Raw genomic sequence first — 25085 nt, forward strand, 5'->3', positions numbered from 1 at the left:
GCTTCATGTCTCCATCTTTCTCTAGCCCAAACAATCTGCTGCACAGTTCCCAGAAGTAGAATGGGGAATCACAGAATGCCTCAGAGTTGCAAAGATAGAACAGAGGGTCTGGCTCAAGAACTACCAGCCTGTTCTGGGAGAAGGATACAATGGTTGTTGTTATTATTTGTGCCAAGGGATATGGCCATTTCTCTCTCTTTCTCTTTCCGTACAAACATTTGGCTACTGGTAGCCAGCTGGCAACTTGAAATGAAACACTACACAGTACTGGAAGTGCCAGTCAACATTGTACCATTTGTATGGCAGTGCAGTGCCAAAGTAGGGAACGCATTTAATAGAGAAACTATCAGGAAGTCAAGCTATATTCAGAATCTCGGAAAAGATATTTCCCTACTAAATAGAACTCTCATGTTTTGAATGTAAATAAATTCATGTTCCCAGGCTCAAACCCTGACATCTCCAGTTTAGGGGTGGGAGAGATCCCTTTCTGAAACTCTGGAGAGCCACTACTTGCCAGTATGTAGACAATACTGAGCTAGATTGACTAGTGGCTCAGTATACGGCTGTTCCTCCATGAATTCCTATTTAGGACCATATCCCATCCCATTTCTCTGGCACTTCAATGGTTAGATTTTCAAAACTCAGTATATATTTGCAAGATTGTGCAATCCGGTTGCTAGATCAAAGTGAATTCACGTGGTGGAAGGGGAGCATTTTTTTAAAAAGCAGATACAAGTGAACTCCAAATCTCAGCATCATTTTATCCTGATTAATTAACCCCTTACATACATAGTGAGTAAGCCAGTAAGGAGAGTCAAAGCCAATGAGATCCACTGAGTCGATAACTGGCAGGGCTAGTGAAATATACTCAGAGTCGCAAAGTGATTTCATGCTCTTTATTCAGCTCATAGTGGTGAGGAGGAATGAATGAATGTCCCCTCACAGTATCTGCTTTATATACATTATTTACACAATGGGCTGCACATGATTGGCTAATTCTGGAATTCTACTGTAAGCCAATCAGGTTGTGGATTCACTTCTATCTGGAGCAGGATTGGGTGGTTCCTGCCAACCAATCATACTGCTGCATTGTTCTAGGACCAATCAGACTGCTGCATTCTGAATCCTATTGTTCTAGGACCAATCAGACTGCTGCCTTTTGGATCCTATTGTTCTAGGACCAATCAGACTGCTACAGTTTGGATCCTATTCAACTCAGTACATAACACCCCTCCCCTCTAAGTTCCAGTCCTGCCTGGGAGGTCGCATTCATAGTCCTCAAGGTATGCCGGCGGCCTACGTGTGCGTTGTGGCCTGGGGTGTTCCCTGGTCCGGGCTCCGGGTTCTGGCTCGTGTTCCAAGGATGCTGGCTGTGATGCGGCTGTTTGGTCTGGTGCAACCGGCTCGCTCAGTCGTGGTTCTGGTTCCGGTGTCCTTTCGGCCTCACGGGTCCTCTCTGTATTTACTGATTCTGCCTCTCCTGCTGGCCCCTCCTGCTCTATGGGCCTCACTGCCCCGCTGTTCCCTTGGGACTCCTCTGACCTGTCCTCCTCCTGGTTTTCTCCCGGGAATCGTCGCCGTATCTGGTCGCAGTGGCGGCGCCAGCATTGCCCCCCATCCGTTAGCACCTCGTACGACACGGGGCCAGTGACCCTGGTGATTGTGGCGGGTACCCATGCTGGGCCTGCCCCAAAATTCTTTGCGTACACAGGGTCCTGGGCCTCGAAGGTCCGGGGGTTCCTGCCTTCCCCCACCACTACCTCATCCTGAGCTCTATCGGGGTGAAGGCGGTCCAATCTGATTGCAAGGCGCCGACCCATTAGTAGTTCAGCGGGGCTCCGGCCAGTCGTTGAGCTGGGGGTGCTGTGCTGTGCTAGAAGGAATGTGGCAAGGCGGTACTCCCAGTCCCCTTGCGTCATGCGGCGAAGGGTGTCCTTGGTGGTCCGCACCATGCGTTCTGCTTGGCCATTGGTGGCAGGGTGGAACGGCGCCGAACGGATGTGGCGGATGGCGTTCTGCGCTGTGAAGGTTTGGAATTCTCCTGACGTAAATGCAGTCCCGTTGTCTGAGACGAGAGTGTCAGGGAGCCCGTGGGTTGCAAACAGCCTGCGTAGTACCCGGATGGCTGCGGACGTGGAAGTGGACGGTACCAGTGCGACTTCCAGCCATTTGGTGTAGGAGTCCACCACTATGAAGAATGTTTTCCCCTGAAAGGGGCCAGCGAAATCCACATGCAGGCGTGACCATGGTGCTCGGGCGGACTCCCAGGACTGGACTGGGGCCCTTGGGGGATCTGGGCGGGATTCTTGGCAGGCCTGGCAGTGTTTGACCCAGGCCTCTATCTCTCCATCGATCCCCGGCCACCACACATAACTCCTGGCAAGGGCCTTCATTCTTACTACCCCTGGATGTGTCTCGTGTAGGGCTGTGAGGACCCTTTTGCAGAGGGGCTGGGGAACAACGACTCTGCTTCCCCATAACAGGCACCCCTTGTGGGCCGACAGTTCATGTTTGCGGGTTGTGTAGCCGGCGAATTCTGGCCCGGGGCTGCTGCTGGGCCATCCCCTCCACACCCAGTCCAGGACCCGGGAGATGACCCTATCTTTCTTGGAATGGTGTGCAACTTCTTGTGCCTGAATGGGGCGGTCGGGAAGCAGCTCCAGGCTCATAACCTCTTGTGCAGGTGCTGGGTCAGGGCCTGTTTCCGGTAGTGGTAGCCTGCTGAGGGCGTCCGCATGGCCCATCGCCTTCCCAGGTCGGTGAATCAGTGCATACTGGTAGCTGGCAAGGAAAATTGACCACCTGAGGACGCGAGGAGACAGCACTTGGGGGGTCTGCTTTTCGGGGGCAAACAAGCCAAGCAACGGCTTGTGGTCAGTCACCACGGTGAAGGGCCGCCCGTACAAGAAATCATGGAATTTTTTTACTCCCTTTACGATTGCCAGACCCTCCTTGTCGATTTGCGAGTAGTTCCGCTCGGTTGTGTTGAGTGTCTGGGAAAAGTACGCCACCGGTACCTCTCTTCCATCCGGGAGTTGGTGCCCCAGGACAGCTCCAATGCCATAGGGTGAGGCGTCGCATGCTAGCACCACCGGCAGCCTCTCGTCGAAGTGTGCCAAGACCGAGTTTGAGACAAGCAAGTCCTTGACTGCCTGGAATGCGGCCTCCTGGCGCTGGCCCCACACCCAAGGGGCCCGCTTGTCCAGGAGTCTGTGTAGGGGCTCCGCTACCGCCGCCTTGTGGGGAAGGAAGGAATGGTAAAAGTTCAATAGTCCCAAGAAGGCCTGAAGTTCAGTCTTGCTCTTGGGCGCTGGGGCATCACAAATGGCCCGTACCTTGTCCCCAGTCGGGTGGACCCCTTCTGCGTCCACCATAAATCCCAGAAAGTCCACCTGAGGCACTCCTAGTAGACATTTTTCCCGCTTCACCTTGAGACCCGCCGTCTGGAAACGGTGCAGAACGGTGCGGAGGCGGTCCTCAAACTCCTCTGGTGTGGGGCCGGCAATCAACACATCATCGAAGAAGGGGGTGACGCCAGGAATCCCTTTAAGGAGAGAGTCCATTATATTCTGGAATATGCCTGGTGCCACGCTGACACCGAATTGCAGCCGCTTTACCCTGAACGCTCCTCTGTGCGTCACAATCGTCTGTGCCTCTGCTGTGGCCTCATCTACTGGCAGCTGTTGATATGCTTGGGCCAAGTCCAGCTTGCCAAAAATTTTCGACCCAGCCAGGGTGGCAAGGACATGGCTGACCACTGGCACTGGGTATGCGTGGGCCGTGAGGGCCTTGTTTATGGTACATTTGTAGTCTGCGCAGATGCGGACCGAACCATTAGGCTTGACGGGTGTGACGATTGGGGTTTCCCAGGGAGCATTAGGCACCGGCTCCAGCACTCCTTGCTCTACGAGTCGGTCCAATTCCTCGTCTATACGGGGTTTCAAGGCGAACGGGACCCGGCGGGCCTTGAGCCTGACCGGTCGTACTGCGGGGTCAAGCTGTAGCGCAATGGGGGGGCCCGTATACTGTCCCAATTTCCCATCGAAAACCCCTGGAAATTCCTTGCATATGGCGTCCACGTCCACTTGTAAGCTAGTGTGGTTCACCCCGGTGACAGCTAGCCCCAGTGGTCCAAACCATGCCAATCCCAGTAAGCTAATGTAGGGGCCCTTGACCACAAGCAAGTCCAGTTGCCGCGTCCGCCCTCGGTATTGCACCCTGAAGGTCCCCACCCCCATTGTGGGGACCTTACGTTTCTGGAAGTCCCGGAGGGTGAATGGGGCCGGCCTGAGTTTGGGACCCCCAGTGGGACACAGTTTCCTTAAGGTCCTTGCCGAGATTATGGATAGAGTTGAACCCGTGTCAAGCTCCATGCGGCATGGGGCCCCCTCTATCTGTACCTCTACATAAATTTTCTCTACGTTGGGGTGGGGCAACTGGTATACCTGGAAGTCCGTGAGCTCCGTCGAGTTGCCTTGGTGCGTTGGGCCCCGGGACCTGGGGCTCTTGGATTGGTCATCTGATGCCTGGTGTCGGGTGGGCCGAGCCCGACACACCCGGGCGATGTGTCCCGATTTTCTGCACTGCCTGCACTCTGCGTTGCGGAAACGGCAGGTCCTCCTCTCGTGACTCTCCCCGCAGCTTGCGCAGTTCCCTCCTTCTCGTCGAGGCAGCTGTGGTCTGTGCGCTGCTTGAGTGCGCTGCTGTACTCGGTGCACCTCCTCCCTGTCGGATCCTGAGTCGTCGGTGAGGTCTTCATGGTGGACCCTCGCTTGGGATGGCAGGCTCGGCCGTGCCTCTTGGGTCGACCTCTCGGCAGCTTCTGTTGCCAGGGCCTCCTCCAGAGCGACCTGGAACGTTAGGTCCTTCTTAGCGTAGAGGCGCCGTTGCAGCTTCTCATCCTTCAGGCCACCGACGAGGCGGTCACGAAGCATGTTCTCCAGCTCTGAGAAGTTGCAGAACCGGGCGGCTTGGCGGAGAGAGGTCACAAACCCAGTTATGGTTTCCCCAGGGGCTTGCCGCTTTGCGTAGAAGGCATTTCGACGAGCCACCACTGAGGGCTGCGGCGAAAAGTGCCCCTTCAGCTGTTCCATTATTGTTTTGTATGGAACAGTAGCGATGTCTTCAGGCGCAAGGAGAGCCCGGGCGATTTCAAACGTCTCCTCTCCGCAGACGCTGAAGAATATCGCCCTCTTCTTGGCGTCTTCTTCGTCGGTGACCCCTTTGGCTTCTAGGAGGAAGGTGAAACGGGAGGCGTACGCTTCCCAGTCTCCAGATGCTGGGTTGAATGGCGAGAAGCTGCTGTTGGCTGCCATTCTGAGTTCCTTGTGCCCCGGAGCTGAAGCCTGGATACACGGTGCGAGGCAGCGGTGCGGCAGTTGGCGGTGCTGCGGTGCTGTGTGTGGCAGTCAGCTCAGCGGGATCCCACCCTCGTCGCCAGTGAAATATACTCAGAGTCGCAAAGTGATTTCATGCTCTTTATTCAGCTCATAGTGGTGAGGAGGAATGAATGAATGTCCCCTCACAGTATCTGCTTTATATACATTATTTACACAATGGGCTGCACATGATTGGCTAATTCTGGAATTCTACTGTAAGCCAATCAGGTTGTGGATTCACTTCTATCTGGAGCAGGATTGGGTGGTTCCTGCCAACCAATCATACTGCTGCATTGTTCTAGGACCAATCAGACTGCTGCATTCTGAATCCTATTGTTCTAGGACCAATCAGACTGCTGCCTTTTGGATCCTATTGTTCTAGGACCAATCAGACTGCTACAGTTTGGATCCTATTCAACTCAGTACATAACACCAACTCAGTACATAACAGCTAGCCAATCATTCAACACAGCGTGGGGGAGGGGGGAGCTGGTTATGAGTATTCCTGGGAGGGAGGGTAGGCCAAATACAGAGCTGCTGCTGATTAGCTCAGACCTTATATTTCCCTCAGGAATTTCTGTGTGAGGCCTTCCCAGCCATTCCTATTCAGATATCACACCTAAGGTTTGAACCAGCGACATGGTTCAACATGTTACTGTGAGAAAACTGTGCCGTTCCAATCCACATCACTAGGGTTCTTTATAAAATCAAATTAGACCTAATGCAGATTTTGCAAATCAACTTGCTGCCCTTCAGATGCTTCAGAGTGTACTTCCAAACAACTATGGCTGGGGTTGGTGGGAGTTGTAGTCCAAAACATTTGGAGGGCACCAGGTTGTTGAGGCTGCCCTAATGTATAAGACTAGGTTTAGGGGCTGGTGGTTGACATCTATGATGTGGCCTTCTGCCTGCCTGCCTGCCTGCCTGCTGTGATTAGAGCATACTCTGCTGAGTGTGCAATATGGATTCAGTGATTGGATCTGTGATTACAGCAGCGTACACTGGTTTTCTTTCGAAACTTGAACTATTTATTGTTACAACTCACTGAGGAAACTCAGGGCAAACAAACATGGATTAGAAAGGTGGGATAGGGAGAAGAAATACAATTTAGTTGAGAACTGGTCCATGGCCAGTTTAGGCCAGGGCTGGGCAAACTGTTCATTTCTGTTAAAGGTGACATTCTCTTCAGGATAATGCAACAAGAGCTGCAGAAGCAGTTGGAACTTCCAGGTGGCCAGGGAAGAGGACCTACCAGCATTTCACATTTGCTGCTGTTGGTCTATCTCCTCTGGAGGAGAGAAGAGGGAGCCAGCTATCGCCATCTAGCCTGGTGAGAGAACTCCTCACTCTTTGAACAGCCTTTATGCTGGGCTGCTGAGGCTCTTTGTGAGTGATTTGTGCTCATACTTTGTAATGAATTCATGAGTCTGTTGCGAACACGTTTAAAACTGGCTAGGGGAAAGCAAGCAAACAAAAGTGGCCTCATAGATTGAAGTTTATAGCCAAAATCAATTTGTTCAGAACTAAGGTGCTATTTTCCCTCGAATATGCCACTTTTGACTGAAGGTGCCAGTCTGAAACTAGAAATGCATTTTGATGGTAATCCAATGAAAGGGGCATTGCAATACAGGTAACCTGCCAAGTTGAGTATTTCATTTCCAATAGTTTCTTATCAGAATTCATATTTCATATCCCTTCTAGTTATTTTCAGAACAAACCATTCCAAGGGTATCATAGAATTATTTCCAGGGAATTTACAGCAAAAGTGAAGTAGCTATTTACTTTAAATATGCCAATTAAGCATTACTAATGTACAGCACATTTCTGGGTTAAGTATGATTGATAGTACCATGCAGTGAAATGTTCTTTAACTGCAGTCAGAAAATGTAAATGTACAAAATGGAGGCAAAAAAATACCACCAACTGACAGCACTATTTACATGTTTCAAAACAACACTTACAAATTGTTCTTTTTATTGTTCTTTCAAGCTTCCTTTGTGGTGTGCTCTGACTGAGTGATAACCAATGCAACACTGTCAAAAGTTTCTAGAGTTTAGGTTGCCAAGCTGTTGCATCAGCTGCAGTATACTGAACTCCTGGGGATATATATAATACATATAATAAAACTTCTTTCTGTTTCTCATTTTCCTAGTTTTGTTCAGTTATCCACATTTTCACATCAGCTTGCAAATTTTTATTTTTTTTAAAGTCATCATGGAAATTAATCTCTCCTAATATTTACATTTTGTATGCAATTTTGTCAAATATGCACATTTTTGCAGAACAATTTCTCCTAATATCATGCACTTTTAAAAGCACACCTTATCTTAGTATATGCATTTGAAGGAAGGCTATGTTTCAGTTCATGTGTTATTTCAGAAAGCGTAACTTAAGAAGGCTTGTCTTTAAATGGAAACTGAATAGACTTTATCCCCCATCCAGATTGTGAAGGAGCTCAGAGCAGTTTTATGGTTTCACACCAACCCTGCGAGGTAGGCTAGACTGAGAAATACTTCTTTCCATTTGATGAGTTGCCCAGTGCACTTTGTAGCTGAGAAGAGAATGCAAACCTTAGTTAATATTCAAGCCTCATACTAGCCAAGAAATGGTTTTTTAAAAGTGTTTACAGCCCATTATTATGTTCACCCTCAGAGTAATCCACCTTATTTTATAGACAGAAATAACAAAACATTTTTTCCAATCCTATGGCCAAAGCATAGCTTTCTGAGTATCAAGTCCAATCATTTTCACCCTGGACCACTCAGGCTGTTTCAGTGTATGTGCACTAGTGTGCAAGGAAGATTTCACCATCCTGTCTTCTACCAAATCACAAGTGCATTCCCAACTGAATTAGTATTTCCAGTAGTCCCTTCCTTCTGAGGCAGTAGAGGTGGCTGTTGTGAAATCAGATATCCTTCCAGGAGAATGTATATGCCCACGAAACACAGATTTATACACATCCCCATAGCTGCCATTTTCCATTCCCTGCAGCCCTTGTAAATACATGGTTCCTGCACAGGGACTTTTGTTTCCTGGATAGTATATGGAACGTGATTAGATTACAAAATTGACTTCTGACTCTGATTTGAAAAGTTGACACTGAAAAATTTAAATACTAGAGATATTGAACTATTGCCTCTTCTCCACTATTGCAGTAGCTGAGGGTCCTGTCACTGGGGCATGTTGTGCCGGGGGGGGGGGCTAATATCTAACATTAAATAGTAAAACCAACAAGTTATCCTTTCGTCTTCAAAGAGTTTTAGAGCGTGCCTTAGAACTGTAACAAAAGCAATCAGCATAAGTCATAAAAGCACAGATTTCCCTTAGCGGGATGCCCACTTTACCTGACAAATTTGTACTGGGTAATTTGACAGCAGTAGAATGTATAGTCATAAACTACCAATATACACTGTTATTTCATTCTAGCAACACTTTGTGTCTTTGTACGACAGTGTTAATAAGCACATTTCAATTTCCAAGCATCACCTACATTAATCCTTTAGATTCCTTCAGCACTACAGATAGACAGTTGTGAAGAAGACATCCCTATTAAGTAATGATTTGCTAGAAATTGCAGCTGGTCATAGATACCTTATGCTTAAAGCATTGAGGTAAAAGGCTTGGTAATTCAAATTACTGAAAGCAGATGGTTGTGTGTTTTGATGCTTTGAACACACACATACACACACACACACACACACACACACACACACACTATATAGAGAGGGTGTGTGTGAGAAACCGGTGTGCACCAAATATTGGTGGACTACAACTCCCATAATCCCTAACTATTGATCAAGTGAGATGGGCTTGATAGAAGTTGAAGTCTAACAACATCTGGGGTGGGATACAACTAATGAGTCCCATCAGTAGAAGCCAGTACAAGGACTTCAGTTCATACAATGCGGCTTTCCTCCCCTTCTCCCTCTTGCACTCCTGAAATTGGCTCCTGGGCCCCTCGGAAAAATCCCAGAGCAACACATACGGGGAGGAGAGGGAGCATCCTTCCATCTGGCAAGCTGAAATTCTTCTTCTGATGGAATGATCCACATAGCATGGCAGCAAATTACTCTCTTGGAGAGCCATAGATCCTTCCACCCATGCTATAAATGCTAAGGTTGATTAGGGTATTTGACACATGGTGAAATAGTTGGAGGTTTCCACCAGGAACACAACTTATGGTTCATTGAACTGTCCAACGCTCAACCAGCTTTTAAAATGTTTACAGAAACAAACTTCACCACAGTTTGAGCCAATATTGGAAGCCTCCCATGATCATCATACAGAAAATGCAGCCAATCTATAATCACCAACTCTGCCTCTGATAATGGGTATCTACCATCCTACCTTGGGATTGCAAATGTTGTTATCATCACTGGGTACCCAAGATTAGAATAATGGAGCCCTGTTTTCTCCATGCGCATAAGCCAGTGTGTATCATTTCATACTCAGAGACCTTTCATTTTCCTATTAAATATCACTTTCTATAATAATTGTATTTATAACATCCTTCGTTTCATGCTCTCACTAGAATCTTTCATGGCTTGCCAACATTTCTGCCAGATGTCAAAGGAAAGCAGCTCCTGTATCTCTTCTCCGGATTTTCCTTCTTCTCCCAGCCTTAAACAATAAAATGAGCAACCTTTAAAGAAAGTCAATATTCACCACATACGCTGTCCCACCACTGCACACCAGAATCAAATTACAGCAGTCAATAGCAGACCTTACTTTAATTCACATTGTCTATTCCTTACTTTTGCACTTGCAAACATTAGAAACACTCCTAAAACAGATGCTCATTAGGATGACTTGAATACATTTGTGCAGACAGACCAAACTGCTTCACTGAAACCAATGAGGCTATGTGGTGCTAGAGAAATATGTCAGAATCTTGCTCTTTATAGGGTCATCTATAAGAATTCAATAAAAGGCATTTATTGAGCTCTTTTATTGTTGATGTTGCTGCTGCAATATTTTGTTTATATAGCTAGATGAGATGATCAAATAACTGTGATCTGATCTATATGTTGTCATATAGCAGCAATGGTGTGGAGGTGATCTGCCTTGGGATCCCACTCTAGTTGGGGTATTAACCCCTCTCCCATGCCATTTTTTCTGATGAAGACTGGCCACACAGCCCAAGCTGTTATTCTGGGAAATTTGTGCTGTGACCAGGCTAGTTGTACACATGCATACTCCATAACAGGGCAAATAGCAGCTGCAGGGGATGATGATTTTCTTCAGGTCAGCAATGCTGGAGGGTAAGGACTCCTAATGGTGGGAGGGTGGTAAGGCGTGAGACTTTTGCTGCCACTGCCTCCCCACCATGTATGTTTGAGGAAAGGAAAGGGACAATGGGGCCACGTCTAACTGGAAGGTTGTGGGTGGGAGGATCTAGTCAACTTGCTTTTGAGTAGTCAAAGACTTGATTGGAAAAGACAAGTGGAAACTAAGGCAAAGCTAGAAGGATTTCATGCATCGTTAGTTTTTAAAAATTCATTTTCATCAAAGTTAATTGGAAGAAAAAATATTATTTAAAATTGAACTGATGCTTTAGAGAGCCCCACAATGACGCTAGGCTGCAGTATTCAGTGTGCAATTCCATTTGCTGTATTTGATAGTTAAAGGCTTAATTCCACCTACTTCTGCCAATAAATGCAACGGAAACATCTACTTCTTACTGATTCGGCAAGAAGCAAGAACATACATTATTCTTATAATACTCACCCACATTAATAGCAGCATCAAAAATATTAGTGTTCCTGACCAATGGGAATTGTTGAGCCATAATAGCAATGCTTAAATTAGTTGTTGGGGGAAAGTATGTGTTTGTGAGAAGGAGATCAATGTTTATTAGATGAAGACAAATTTATGGCCTTAAGAGACTAGCATTCATAGAGTAGGATGACCACAATAGAATTATGAAATCTAAAAACTTTCTTAAATTAAAAGGTCATGGGGAAAACATGATCCAACAATGACTGAATAGTTATCCTCCCCCTAACAACATCTTAATTCAATATGTATATGCAGACACTTAGCAATATGCCATGATCCTCCAGGATAGTTTGGCTGTCCACTGATATCTGTTGAGATACTCAAAAGCTTCTGCAGATATTGATCTCGGGCTTTCTTTCTCTCTCTCCCCCCTAGAGTAAATTAAAGCAAGAAACCAAGAACAAATTATAAAGCTGGAAGCCAAAGGAGGCCATACACACAGAGAGACAAGCAGCTTTGATCTATGACTCAATTGTTCCAGTGTACAACCATTTAAATCAAGGCAACGCTTCTACTGAAAATGGGTTAATGGGATCTTCAGACATTCTATTCATTTTTTGAGGAGAATATGTGAGTGGGAAGTGAGGTCGTACTGAATAGCCTCTCCTCCTGGTGTCCAAACATCTGAGGAGAAGGAGGCTTTGAACATCCAGGCCCTAGCTGTCAACTTTCAGATTTGAAAATAATGGATCAGCCGCCTCAAAAATAAGGGATCAGCAGCCTCACCTGTCCCAGGGACAGTCAATGGGATATCTAACATTCTGGGATAGCAGCGGGAAGCAGTGGGAAACGGCGCTGGAATAAGGGAATTTCCTGCAAAAAAAGGGAAGGTTAACAGCTATGATCCTGGCTGCCATGCAGTCTGAAACTGTGTTGTACGCAGGTAAAATTGTGCTGTAGGCAGGGAGAAGGGCTACTTGGCATAACCCTTCTTCCTGCTTCAGTGCCCTCCTGCACTGAGCACAGAATGCCTGAATAGAGCTTATGTGAAGGCCACTTTCAATCCCTCTGCACAGTTGCTCTCATAGAAGAGTGAGCTATATATGTACAGTAGCTATTCATGTGGATTGGGTGGTTGTCACCACAGTACTCTACAAATATCCAAAAAGAAATGTTTGTGGTGGTGTGGGGGTGGGGAGCCTGATTTGCCTGCTGTGTTGCTGCATGCACATGACCCATTTTGCAGTAAAACCTCTGATGTGGAGTAATATAAGATCTCCTCCATGGTAGGCTCTAGAACTGGCTCTCAAGCTGGCAGTACCGACATACATGTGCTTAGCATGAGGAATGAATAAGAAACACAGTTCCAGCAACATTGTAAAATGTGCCATTTTGCCACTGTAGTGATGTTAAACCAGTGTGACAGCAGGTAACTCGCACCTGCATTTTGGACTGGAATGCTATTTCTTTGAACCGGTTTTCTGAAGCACACAACCAACCTGATGACTGTGGAAATATTAAGAAGTATTACTTCAACAAAGACTCTATGAGTTTGTATGTGTACAAACTTCCTAGTCTTCCTAGTCACTCTGTAATAAAAATGTGGGGGGGGGGGTTTCCCCCGCACTTGAAACACCTGTGGGTATTGACCAGCCTCACAGACTGGACAGAAATTTAAAACCGCACAATTTAGACTAGTTGTCCCTTAATCTACTGATTGTGCTCATAGGTAAGCAAATGTTTGAAGCCAAAGAACCAGTTTTTTCTAGATGAACCACCCAGTTCCAAACACAGTTGGAAGCAAGTGCCAATAAGCTTGATATGGCTTGCTTCCTGGTCACATGAAATACAAGGATATAAACATGGCTGCAAATACACTTCTAAAAGCTTGCTTCTCCTTAACTTCACCAAGTATAGAAGAACAGAGTTGAAAAGTGTGGGTACATACAAACTTGGAGCCTGACAGTACTTTGCACTAGCTCATAGCTTTAAAAATGACATTTCCAAGGATGTGCTGCATGGGTGCTTCCTGATAAAGTATTTAGTTGGTATTTATATGGTGTATTAAATAAATGCGCAGAAAATGTGTGGTTGGTTGGAGAGCCCCTTCTGGGCTGTTTATTAAGTTAATAAAGCAGCCTTTTTTTTCCCCTTTCTGGAAAATTACTGTGCTAATTAACAAACTCACTGGTATCTGGTTGTGTTAATAAACAAGAAGTGCTTTCTCTAAGATCGCTTTCTATACGGAACACACCGGGATCCGGAGATCAGATTCTGAAGCAAAAAAGCCTTTCTTCTTGATGAGTCTTTGTTCTTAGTTCCAAGATATTCTTTATAGTTTAGGGCCTTGCAACTTCTGAATCTTCTCAACAACTTTAAAAAGATAAGCAAAATTGATTCCAGGTTGTCTTCCAGTCTTGCCATATCCTGTGCTAAAAGATGATGATATGGTTATGAACTTGGATTCAGGTAGAACTGAAGGGACATCTGGCTAACATATAGTCCTAAAGATACAAATTTAATCACTCTTAAATATAATGTAATGCTTTTGCCTTCTACAGCCTACTGAATGTATGTCTGCAGTGGCAAATACTTTATTCTGGTCATGTGCAATGTAGTCATCGCCATCCCAATTTGAGCATTGTAAAAAACAAAAACAACAACAGCCAACACATCAGAGGAAAGAGGGAAAGCTGTTTTAGAACAGCTGCATTGGTTGCCAGTTTATTTCTGGGACCAATTTGAGGCATTTAAAGCTTTAAGTACCTAAGGCTGCCCAAACCTGAAAGACCACTTCTTGTTGTGTTTGGTTCATTCACATGTGCATAGTGTCAGCATATCAGTGACAGGAACTCCTGTGAACTACACTGCTGAAAATCACTTGAGGTTTTCTTTCAAAGAAAGCCACCATATTAACTTCTTAGCTAATGCATTTTTTAAAAAAGGTATGTTATGCAGGCAGGTTTTTTGTGATGGCAGTGGTATGGAGTATGGTAGTGATATAGATAGATAGATGATAGATAGATAGATAGATAGATAGATAGATAGATAGATAGGAGATGCTGGAACTCAGCATGAATGCCTCCCTTGTTCTCTTATAATGGCAATGGCACCCACCTGAGAGGTGCCGGGACTGAGTTTTGGTGAGTTCGGGCTGATAAAAGGCTCTGGAGTGCGGGCTCAACTAGGTTTTGCTGCCCATGGTGTGCTAAAACCCACAATACTTTTGTCAAGGTCTGAGTATCATCACCTTAATTCCCTGCCCCCAAAGCACAGTACACAGGTAACTAACACATTGCTATCACATGTGAACCAGTATTTTCATACAGAGCAAATGTTTCCGTTTTTGCAGTGTTTCAGTTTTGTCACAGAAATCCATCTGAAAGAGTCTAGCTCTCAGTTTTGCAACATCACATGGGAAACAGACACTTCTGCTTCCATATTTTGTACACATGTTTTGCTTAAAAAAATGATATAAAGCTTTGACAGAAAGGAACATTTTAAAATTTCAAACTGTTGCATTTGATTTTTATTGTCACTTGACCTTTTGACCATATCTGCTATTATTTCTATCCAATTTTCTGTCAAAGTTTGCTTAGTATGTTGCCCAGATTTATAACTATTTTAAACATGCCTGAGAATGCTGAAAAACATTAATCTTCAGTTGCAAAATTGGGAAAGAACTATTTAACAGCCACTGAGCCTTTTGGTAGCAAACCATTGAAATTTTTGCAGCTTTTGTCAGCAGATCTGGGATTTAAGAGAAAGCCTCACAACAAATTAGGCTGCAGTCCTATATTCACTCACCCGAGAATGAGATCCATAGAGCTCTGTGAAACCAAATCTTAACTAGCTGTTCACATCTCTGCATCAGTGGGAAAGACAGGTTGAAAAGATATTTTAAAGTTTCAAACTAACTTTTTTTCAGTAACTCCCAAGTTGGATAATATAAGAGTATCTGCAAAGAAGGCTGCACATTCATCACAGCGGACTAAACATGACTCAGCTTCTGGGTGAAGACTGCCAAGGGTGACTAAACAATTCACCATCTGGAAGATTTGGTGACACTTTGCAGATGCAATGTTGGTCAAGAAGGAGATGTTCTATGTTTGTTTTGCTTTGCTTTTTACCACTGGTACTGCCCTGGTTTAGTCCTTCTTAAATGAGAAGGCAAGAAGGAACCCATGTTCACATATTTACAGACTAGCTAGTGACAATTTCCATTAAATTATTGCCACATTTTACAACATCATTTCCCATGGATTTTTAGAACAACTTAATGCATTAATTTGAAAATGCTCCATGCCAATTGAGCTCAATCTGATCATCTATTTTTCAATGAAATCAAATGCAAAATAGAATTATTATCCATCTAGCATTTTCACGTAAGTTTTTAAGCCTTAGGTCACAGTGATAGCTCTGCGTAGAAAACATCTTCCATACCAATTATAAAGAGAATAAAAAGTGTGGGTCATAGTCATCCTACAGAACAAGTTTAAATATCCAACAAATTTTATATTAACGACAGCTGAGAACTGTCATAGAGTGCAGTATTATTTCACTTTCTGTCAGTGGTAATTCAAAAACAAAATGGGTCATTTCCGGATTGCAAACAGAAAGAGCAAAGATGGCTGTTGCTCACTTGTTCACAGAGACACACAAATTCAAGCATCACTTGTGCCTAAAAAGCAAGGCATGGGAAAGCAAAGGTCAGGAAGAAGAAGAAGAAGAGAAGAAGAAGAGTTTGGATTTGATATCCCGCCTTTCACTCCCCTTCAGGCGTCTCAAAGCGGCTAACATTCTCCTTTCCCTTCCTCCCCCACAACAAACACTCTGTGAGGTGAGTGGGGCTGAGAGACTTCAAAGAAGTGTGACTGGCCCAAGGTCACCCAGCAGCTGCATGTGGAGGAGCGGAGACGCGAACCCGGTTCCCCAGATAAGGAGACTACCGCTCTTAACCACTACACCACACTGGCTCTCAAAAGCGTGTTCTCCTTCATGGAGAGCACGTGTTGTGGTGGGGTCTGCTGAGCCACCCCTCTGTTACCAGGCAGGGTCTCTAAAGATGGCCTGGGGCAGTGATTGGTTCACTGGGTTGCTGGGGTAAAAGTTATGTTGCAATTTTGGTGGGAGGGGTAAAATGTTTAAATACTCTGCACGCAGCCTGGAGCTTTCTCTTTGCTGCGTGCAACGGATCACCTGGAGCACTTGGACCGTCTGGAAGACAGTGGAGCGATCTTCTCATTGTCTGGTTACATTTCTTTATTTTCCCCTTCTTTTTAATCTTCTCTAGTCCCTTAATTAATTTAATTCCCCCCTTTTTTTCTGTTTGATTTCCCACCCCACCCCTTACCCTGCCCTTTGGGAAGATTCTCCCTGTTCCTGTGAGCGCTGCCTGTGCATAATCCTCCTGGGCTTGCCTTTCCCAATAGGGAGAGAGCCCCCATTAGGGGCTTTCTTTTGCAAAAAGTTTTTCCCCATTTTCGCCTGTTTAATTGTGGGGCTAGCCATGGCTGCTCCCAGCTTACCTGGAATCACTTTCATTTATAGTATCCCCATAGGTTGGCTTTATTTTGGGTGATTGAAGTGCTGTTGGCCAAATTTTAATCTAGCCTTGGGCGGGAGCACTGTTTTGAGTTCCTTTAATATTGCAATGAGACAAAAAAGGCAGAGAGCAGAAGCAGGCAGGCCTGCACGGCCTGCACATATCATTCAGGCCTAAGCCTGCTACAGTTAGCAGTACAGTGAATTGTTAAGTTTCTGTAACATGTGACTCATTCTCTCTATAAGAATGTATCTGTTGTTTGCAGGCTCACTTGTTGCTAATGTATAGCTTAGGCAGACAGAGTGGAGCCAGAGGCTCTCTGTGCCTCCAATGAGCACTCTTTGTATGCTCTTTAACTATGCTGTTTCTGAACAAGTTTATTTTCTTCAAGTTTGTTTTTCCCTGATAGTGGCGACTGCCATTTTGGAGACAAGCCATTGTGGCTTAGTGGCTAGAGTACAGGACTAGGACCTGGGAGACAGGGTTCATATCCCTCACTTAGCCATTGTTATAACAAGGCAAAACAAGCTGCTCCTTTTGGACTATTTTGTTGCTGGGTAGTTTGGCCCATTTGTGATATTGCTCCCAAAAAGAACTTTGGGTTTCTTGAGGAGGTGCTTCCCTCTAAAGGGCAAGCAGGGGTACCTGGACATGCGGTGGGCTGCCTCGAGTTTGTTATCTCATTGGAAACATTTATGTCCGGCCTAGCAGGTGATCCTAGGGCTTGGCCCGCTTGGCCCTAGAATTTGATGGCCTCTGGCAGCGTTTCTGGTCTGAATAGCGTCCCCATGTGGTGCACAAAGCATTGGTTTCACCTGTTCCTCACATTGTTTAGGTTTTTTCTTTTTGCAGACTATGACAGGGCCTTTGCAGATGCCTCCAGAGCTTGCCTCTCCTGCAGAGGATGACTTGTTGATGCCCCAGGTGCCTTCTTCAGGAAGGAAGCGTCTTCAGAGGCAGGAAAAAGCATAGCAGGGATGATGCTTACACCTCCTTGCAGGTAAATCATCACTGGGCTCTGATGATGATTCAGACATCACCTTGGACCTCTCCAGGGGTCAGGGTGAGGCTGTTCCAGGTCTTTAGGGAGCATCCTGGATAGCTCAGCTGGTCAGCGTATGGTGCCAGTAATGCCTAGGTTGCAGGATTGGTCCCTGTATGGGACAGCTGCATGCTCCCTCATCACTTTACCCGGACACTGAGGTCCAGCGCCGAGGGCCTTTCTGGTGGTTCCCTCACTGTGAGAAGCCAAGTTACAGGGAACCAGGTGGAGGGCTTTCTCAGAAGTGGCACCTGCCCTGTGGTATACCCTCCTACCAGATGTCTACTACCAGACTTTTAGAAGACATCTAAGGCAGCCCTGTTTAGGGAAGCTTTTAATGTTTGATGCATTACTGTATTTTAATATTTTGTTGGAAGCTGCCCAGAGTGGCTGGGGAAGCCCAGCCAGATGGGCGGGGTACAAATAGATGATGATGATGATGATGATGATGATGATGATGATGATATTGTGGGAGAGTGGACTAGATGATCATAGGAGTCCCTTCCAACCCCACTATTCTATAAGTGGTAATTCACTATGATGGGAATGTTAGACGCAGGGCTGCCATCATCCCCTTAGCTCGCTAGGATCGCAGGGACGGGGACATGTGGACCACTTGCGCAGCTCCACATTTCAAATGGAAATTCCCTGAGCAATAGAACCTGAAGCTGGTATGCAGGAAGCTGGCCCGGTGGCAGCTTTGTTGGGACTTCTTTAGGGTCTCTGGCCAGTGTTGGCCCTGTAAATTTACACATCATGGTGGCAACACAAGGCAGGGCTTCTTGCCCAAGCGGGGGCTGGCAAGCAATAACTCAATACCTCTCGCCCATATTTCCATAAAAATATCTCCCTTTAAAGCCTGGCTAAAAGGTTATCTAGATGCGTCAGTAGCTTTGTGCTTGTGGGAAGGGTTTTTCCCCAAGGTTTCAGGATTCCTCTGGCTTTTCAGCCAGTGGCTCAGAATACAGCAACTCAAAAGTCAGTTAGAGTCTGTGGTAGCCAGAAAGTCTGTGGTAGCCAGAAAGAAGGTTAGGAAGCAGCTTGCATTGGGACGTATGGTGGGATCCCCCTGATTCTCCTTCTAGTCCCGATTTTCATTTATCCCCATTGGGGATCGTCCCTAAGAAAGCCCCATATAATTCCATCTGATCCATATTTATCGCACCCTAAAGGCACCTCAGTGAATGATGCTATCCCTCCGGAATTGTTCCGTGAAATATGCATCTTTGGATCAGGCAGTTGAGCTTACCAACAAATTGGAGGAGGTGCCTTGTTGGCATTATGCGATATTGAATCGGCTGTTAGGCTGCTGCCGGTTCACCCTCAAGATTTTAAGTAGTTAGGCTTTAATTGGATGGTCCTTATATGGATAAGGCGATGCCAGTTGGTTGCTCAATAGGCTGTGCAGCACTTGAGTCCTTTAGCGCCTTTCTGGATTGAACATTGCGAGTCAAGACTCGTTTAACTGGGGGTATCGTTATGTGGATTATTTTACTGGCTGTTTCATGTGACACCAGCCTCTGCTTAGCTTACTAGATGCCCCTTTATTCCCTGAGGAGCTGGGTGTTCTGTTGGCAGTGGAGGACAGTGGCTCCTACTGCCCCTTTAATGTATTTGGGGGCTAGCTGGATACCGTTGCTCAAACATCTGCTTGCCTGTGGAAAAGCTGTTTGCCTTGAAGGATGTTATTCTTGTAATACTTCCTCTGAAGCAAGTGTTGCTTTGTCAGATCCTATCATTCCTAGGTCAGTTAAATTTTGCATGCAGGGTGGTTGCTCCAGGCTGCCCCTTCCATTCCTGCTTGGCCAGGTGGTCTCATGGCCCGGTGTCCCTTCATCATCATGTACAGTGGCCTTGAGCCTGGCAGGGCAAGGCAATCACATGTAACCTAACTTTTCTTGAGTTTTCCTCATTGTAGTGTCAGCGCACATCTGGACTGAGGAGTTTAGGGACCATCAGGTCTGTCTTGGTCTGATAACCAGGCAGTGTGAGAGTCCTGGCAAAACGGTCTTCATGCTCTGGCAGAGTCTTCGCACTGCTTAAGGTTTAATATTGCGTTTCTGCTCACTTTATTTCGGGATCATCTAATGTTTTTGCTGTGGCTCTATCCCGTTTTTTCAGTTGGAGAGCTTCAGATCCTGGGCTCTGGACACCCAGCTATTTTTCTGGAGCTCCTGTGGCACTTGGCAACAATTAATAATTATGAGGAATAGTAGCTTACGTTTCCCCATCCGCTTTCAGGTCTTATGAGGCCTGGACTGAATTCTTAAAATTTAGCTGGTAGTCCTCGGCCATTCAGAGGAACCTACCCCCATCCTCTGAGCAGGACCTGCAGTAATTCGCCCACCTGCTGCAGATAGGATGCAGTGTTAAAACTATCAGAATTCAGTCCGCTGCAATGTCTGCTAGAGTAAAACTTTCATTTTCAGAGACCCTTCTAAAAGTGTGTCATGCGCAGGGTCTCAGAAGGTTGGAATAGGCTCTGACCTTCACAGGACAGCAGGCAGGAAGCCGGTCAATCTTTGACCTATGCAGTATCTGCAACAAGTTGAGACTTGTTGGCTGGTTCAAGATCAAGACGAGACTTATTTCAGTATTCCATTGTAATTTTGGTGTACTGAGGGTTGGGGAAATTGTGTTGGAGCCAGCACGGGGCTGAGAGTTTGGAGGCTTATTGCCTCAGGACTTTTCCTTATCTGCTTTGGAGCTTGTCATAAGTGTCTGGAGCTCTAAGTCAGACCTAGTGAGCAGGGTTGCCACCATCAGGCTTCCAGTCACAGGTGAGGTGGGCCCTTGCCCTGTTATTGGATACCGGAAATATTTGGCTTTTCGTTCCCCTGGGGGCTGGCTCGATCCTAGTGCACAGAAATGGGTTCCGGTTCGACAGGCATCTAATTGCTCACGTCGTGCGCCAGTTATTGCAGCCTGCGGCTTGCCTACCGCTGAACACGCCTCATTCCTTCCAAATAGGTGCTGCTGCAAAGGCTGCGCATTGGGGCCTGTTAGTAGACAGGATTGTGAATACGGGTCATTGGAAGTCTGACGCTGACAAAGGTTATGTCAGGAAGCATCGCCAATGATGCCTGTGCTGATGCCTGTCTGTTATTCCTTTTTTCATAGGAGCAGCTGTGCGCATTTGGATTGTCGGCCACAGCATCATGCACTGAGCTGGCAAGCACCCTGACGAGTCTGGACTGGGGGCGCCATCTCGGCCTTCCTGCCCATGTTTCTAGCTCCAGTCCGCATCTGGATTGTGGGGCACAGCATCGTTTACTGGGCTGGCATCAGAGCTAGGCAGTCTGGAAGGGGACTGGGTCTTGGCCTCCCGCAGCATGTGCAGGTGTTGTGGATGTCCAGGCGCAGAATGCAGTGGAGCGAATTCATCCCGCTAATTAAGCAGAGGGTGCTTTCGGATGGCCCCCCCCCCATGGCAATTGTGGTTCAGCTGGGGGAGAACAATGTGGCAACTTATGATTCCTTTACTTTGCGCTCCACGATTCAGAGAGACTTGGGTGAATTGGTGACCTTAATACCCACAGTTAAAATATTTTGGTCACAATTGCTGCAAAGGCGCAATTGGCACGGCATTTCTCGACCTGAGGCTGCTGAAAGGGCCAGGAAGCGCATTAATTCTGCAGTGTGTAAGAAGGTGGCGGATTTGGGTGGATTGGTTATTTCCCGCCCGGATATTACCTTCAAGGCTCTGGCCCTTTACCGCAATGATGGAGTACATCTCTCTGTACTGGGGAATGATGTTTGGTTGGATGTGGTAACTGCAAGGTTGAAGGTTGGGTTGGGATTGTGAGTGGTTGGCGGCGAGCGTAAAGGGCTCGATTGGCGGTTAGGCATTGGTTATAAATTGGTGGAGGAGGGGTTAGGATAGGCTGGGCCTGCCCCTCCATGGTTGCTGCGGAAAGGGAATTCTGTTAAAGGAATCCTGGGGCTTGCCATCTTTTCGTCCAATCCCTGGAATGGGACTAGGGCCGGCAAGCCTTCGGGGAGCATGCGGATGAGAACTGAGGGTCTGTGACCCAGCTCCATTTCTCTCCGACTTGCTTTCCCCCGCACTGTCTTTCGGTGGTGCCCGGAAGTCAGTTCTGTCCCCAGGTGGGGGGACAGATAGTCTTAACCAATGCCTAAACAACCACTCACGGTTTTGTATTTAAATAAAGTTGTGGCCAAAATTATGCCAAAAACCTTAAACAAAAATTAAGTGTGCGTTGTGAGTTATTTGGGGGGTGGCTTGGGGACCTCGACACACAAAGCGTGTTCTCCTTCATGGAGAGCACGTGTTGTGGTGGGGTCTGCTGAGCCACCCCTCTGTTACCAGGCAGGGTCTCTAAAGATGGCCTGGGGCAGTGATTGGTTCACTGGGTTGCTGGGGTAAAAGTTATGTTGCAATTTTGGTGGGAGGGGTAAAATGTTTAAATACTCTGCACGCAGCCTGGAGCTTTCTCTTTGCTGCGTGCAACGGATCACCCGCCCACCCGCCCTTGAGTAAGGGGTTGTTGCATTGACCTTGCTATGCCTGTCATGGGGTCGTCTGCCGTTGGGGCAGGGGCCTGGTAGGAATTTTGTCCATCTGGCTGATTGGCTGGGCCATTTGGTTTTTGCCTACTGCGTAGCAAATCGTCACAACTTGTAAGGTTGTGGTTAGGCATTGGTTATAAATTGGTGGAGGAGGGGTTAGGATAGGCTGGGCCTGCCCCTCCATGGTTGCTGCGGAAAGGGGATTCCGTTAAAGGAATCCTGGGGCTTGCCATCTTTTCGTCCAATCCCTGGAATGGGACTAGGGCCGGCAAACCTTCGGGGAGCATGCGGATGAGAATTGAGGGTCTGTGACCCAGCTCCATTTCTCTCCGACTTGCTTTCCCCCGCACTGTCTTTCGGTGGTGCCCGGAAGTCAGTTCTGTCCCCAGGCGGGGGGACAGATAGTCTTAACCAATACCTAAACAACCACTCACGGTTTTGTATTTAAATAAAGTTGTGGCCAAAATTATGCCAAAAACCTTAAACAAAAATTAAGTGTGCGTTGTGAGTTATTTGGGGGGTGGCTTGGGGACCTCGACACACAACAGGTTTCTTACCTATCTGGGTCCTAATCTTGGCAAAAAGGGTTTGAAGCCTTCTCTGTATATGTCTGTTAAAAACATACAAACTAATGATTTCCATTGAGTGAATATATATATTCCTGGTAAAAAAATGTCTAAGCTATACCTTTCAATAATCCTGTTTTCACTTACGGTAATATTTCATCTATATTGAGAGAAGGTGGGAAATGATTCAGGTGTATGGCAGTCTATAAATTTCATGTCATCAGTGTTTTATCTAGTTATTCTGCTTGAGGGTGCAGATTCTGATACTGGTCATGTTCCTTGAGTTCTTTACTGCACAGTGCATATCATGCTATTTGATGAGAGTATCTGTGTACCATAGGTAGATATGTCATCAGGTGCATCTTATATTTGAGTAGAAATTATAAGACATGGATCCTGTTGGTTTTCATAGCCGCTTTTGATTTTATTTAGCTAAATATGCACAGAATCGTCCAGAAGTTATCATTTTAAAGACAGGCATATTAAAGAGTGACCAGTTTTCCATGGCATGAACTCCAATTGGTAACAGCCTACTTCATCAGCCCTGAACATAAAAACCTAATATATATCCTGAACAGAGGTATCTAGGTGTGAACACCAAACGATTTTGGAATGGTGCCTATGACTGTAGAACATAACCATAAGAGAGATGGAAGTGAAAAGTAAGGATTGTTTGTCCCAGGTCTTGGGTTCATTTGTTATTCTGGTCTATTCTTTTCATAGCAAGAGCTTAACCCTGCCTATACAAGCCATTAATTCTGCTGATTAATTCGGTGCTGCACAAAGCTAAGAACGGTGCTAAGAACAATGAAGTTCTTAGCAAGACTTACAGCAATTATATCTTATTTAGTATTTGTATTTTTCCTGGTACATTTTGAAAGGGTTGAAGGTGGATGAAGCTGATAAGAAATGAAGCAAACCTCAGATAGATTCCTGACTTGTTTCTCATACATGAGGTTTATTTCTTCTGTCATAACTTCCTCATGGCTAGAATTAGATTATGACTTAAACTCTAGTATCCTGGCTCATGTGCTGGTTGATAAGGACTTGCCAGGACCTAAGGGATGGCTGTAACCTTTCCTAAGCATACAGCTTGATCCTGTAGGTCAGTGGTGCCCAAACCTTTTTCAAGGAGGGCCAAATTTGATGAAGTGAAGGGCCGTGAGGGCCAACCAAAGTTGTTGCGCTTTTTTTAGGATTGAAATTGTTGAGTTTTTTTTTTTTTAGGGTTGAAGTTGTTGAGGGGTTTTTTGAGGATTTTACCCCATAAACTGCCGAAGGGGCCGAATTAGGCCCCCGAAACGGACTTTGGACATGTCTGTGGTAGAGCCTTTGGCCAACAAGGGGAACAAAGGTGTGCTAAAGGTGGGAAAGGAGATTGCAGAGGAGCTGAACGGATTATTTGCATCTGTCTTCAGAGCAGAAGACTCGCGAGTAACATAAAAGTAATAAGGTGAAACAGGAGAGATGCGAGCCGGGAAAGGCGACGGAAGGGCCCGGCCGGGCGGCAACTCACCTCGCAGGCGGTGCGCCATCCCTTTGGCCCAGGCGAGGCGGTGAGGCGACGGCTGCTTGGCGACATCCTCGCCCGTCTCCTCGTGAGGGAAACACGGCGTCGGCATCGGGGCGCCTCCGGCGGAGCAAGGCCGCTGGCCTTCGCCTTCCCCTCCGCCTTCCTCCTTTTCGCCGCGCCGCCTGCGCCTCCGCTGCCTCCCACTCTCGGCGGGCCCTCCCGGGTGTCGGGCTCCGAGGGCGAAGGCGCCCCTCCTTGGCCCCACTCCACCACGCCCATCTGCAGCACGGGCCCCGCCGCCGCGCTCCCACCAGTCGCCCTGGCCGCTTCGCCCGCCTCCTCCTTGGGCTCGAAGCCCGGGTTGTCCCGGCTCCAGGCCTGCCTCGAGCAAGACGAGAGCGACGGCGAGCAAGACGAAGGAGGAAGAGAAGGAGAAGAAGCACCGACGATGACTCCGCCGCCGCTGCTGCCCAGTGGGTCCCGCAGCCGCCCCAGCTCCAGATGCTCCAGGCCGCCGGGAGGGCAAAGTCCCGCCATGGCCCCCTGACCCTGGACGAAGGCTGCCGCCGCCTCAGAAATTTTCTCTCAGGCCGGCCGAGTAACGGCGCGGGAAGGGAGCACCTTCGCTTTCTCCACCGCCAGCCTTCCAGCCCCCCATCCCCACCCACAGCGCGCCGCCTCGCAGGGGGAAGCGGGCAGGCCTGGCTGGCGGCTACACGGGCCACATGACGAGGTCTGGCGGGCCGGATTCGGCCCACGGGCCTTGTGTTTGACACCCGTGCTGTAGGTTGTT

At 47.0% G+C, this 25085-nt stretch overlaps 1 protein-coding gene and 1 long non-coding RNA gene across 5 annotated transcripts in view; both read right to left on the reverse strand.

Moving 5' to 3' along the window:
- LOC308458558 overlaps positions 1 to 25085 on the reverse strand; it is a 44574-nt gene that overhangs the window by 18204 nt on the left and 1285 nt on the right. The gene's annotated exons all lie outside the window — the stretch shown is intronic.
- Positions 13188 to 25079, reverse strand: LOC308458258 (uncharacterized protein). 4 transcript variants are annotated; one of them, XM_080973189.1, is made up of 3 exons: positions 24296 to 25079; positions 22771 to 22823; positions 13188 to 13523 (listed from the first exon to the last, which is right to left on the reverse strand). In XM_080973189.1, exons 1-2 carry the CDS (start codon positions 24827 to 24829, stop codon positions 22782 to 22784), a joined length of 576 nt encoding a protein of 191 aa, XP_080829315.1. In that variant the 5' UTR covers positions 24830 to 25079; the 3' UTR covers positions 13188 to 13523; positions 22771 to 22781. The 4 variants fall into 4 exon arrangements, with proteins under 4 accessions (XP_080829315.1, XP_080829314.1, XP_080829312.1 ...); XM_080973188.1 differs by having other exon boundaries at positions 13188 to 13528; XM_080973186.1 differs by lacking the exon at positions 22771 to 22823.

This window comes from Podarcis pityusensis (genome assembly GCF_964106645.2).
Source record: "Podarcis pityusensis genome assembly, chromosome: 11".
Taxonomy (NCBI): Eukaryota; Metazoa; Chordata; class Lepidosauria; order Squamata; family Lacertidae; genus Podarcis; species Podarcis pityusensis.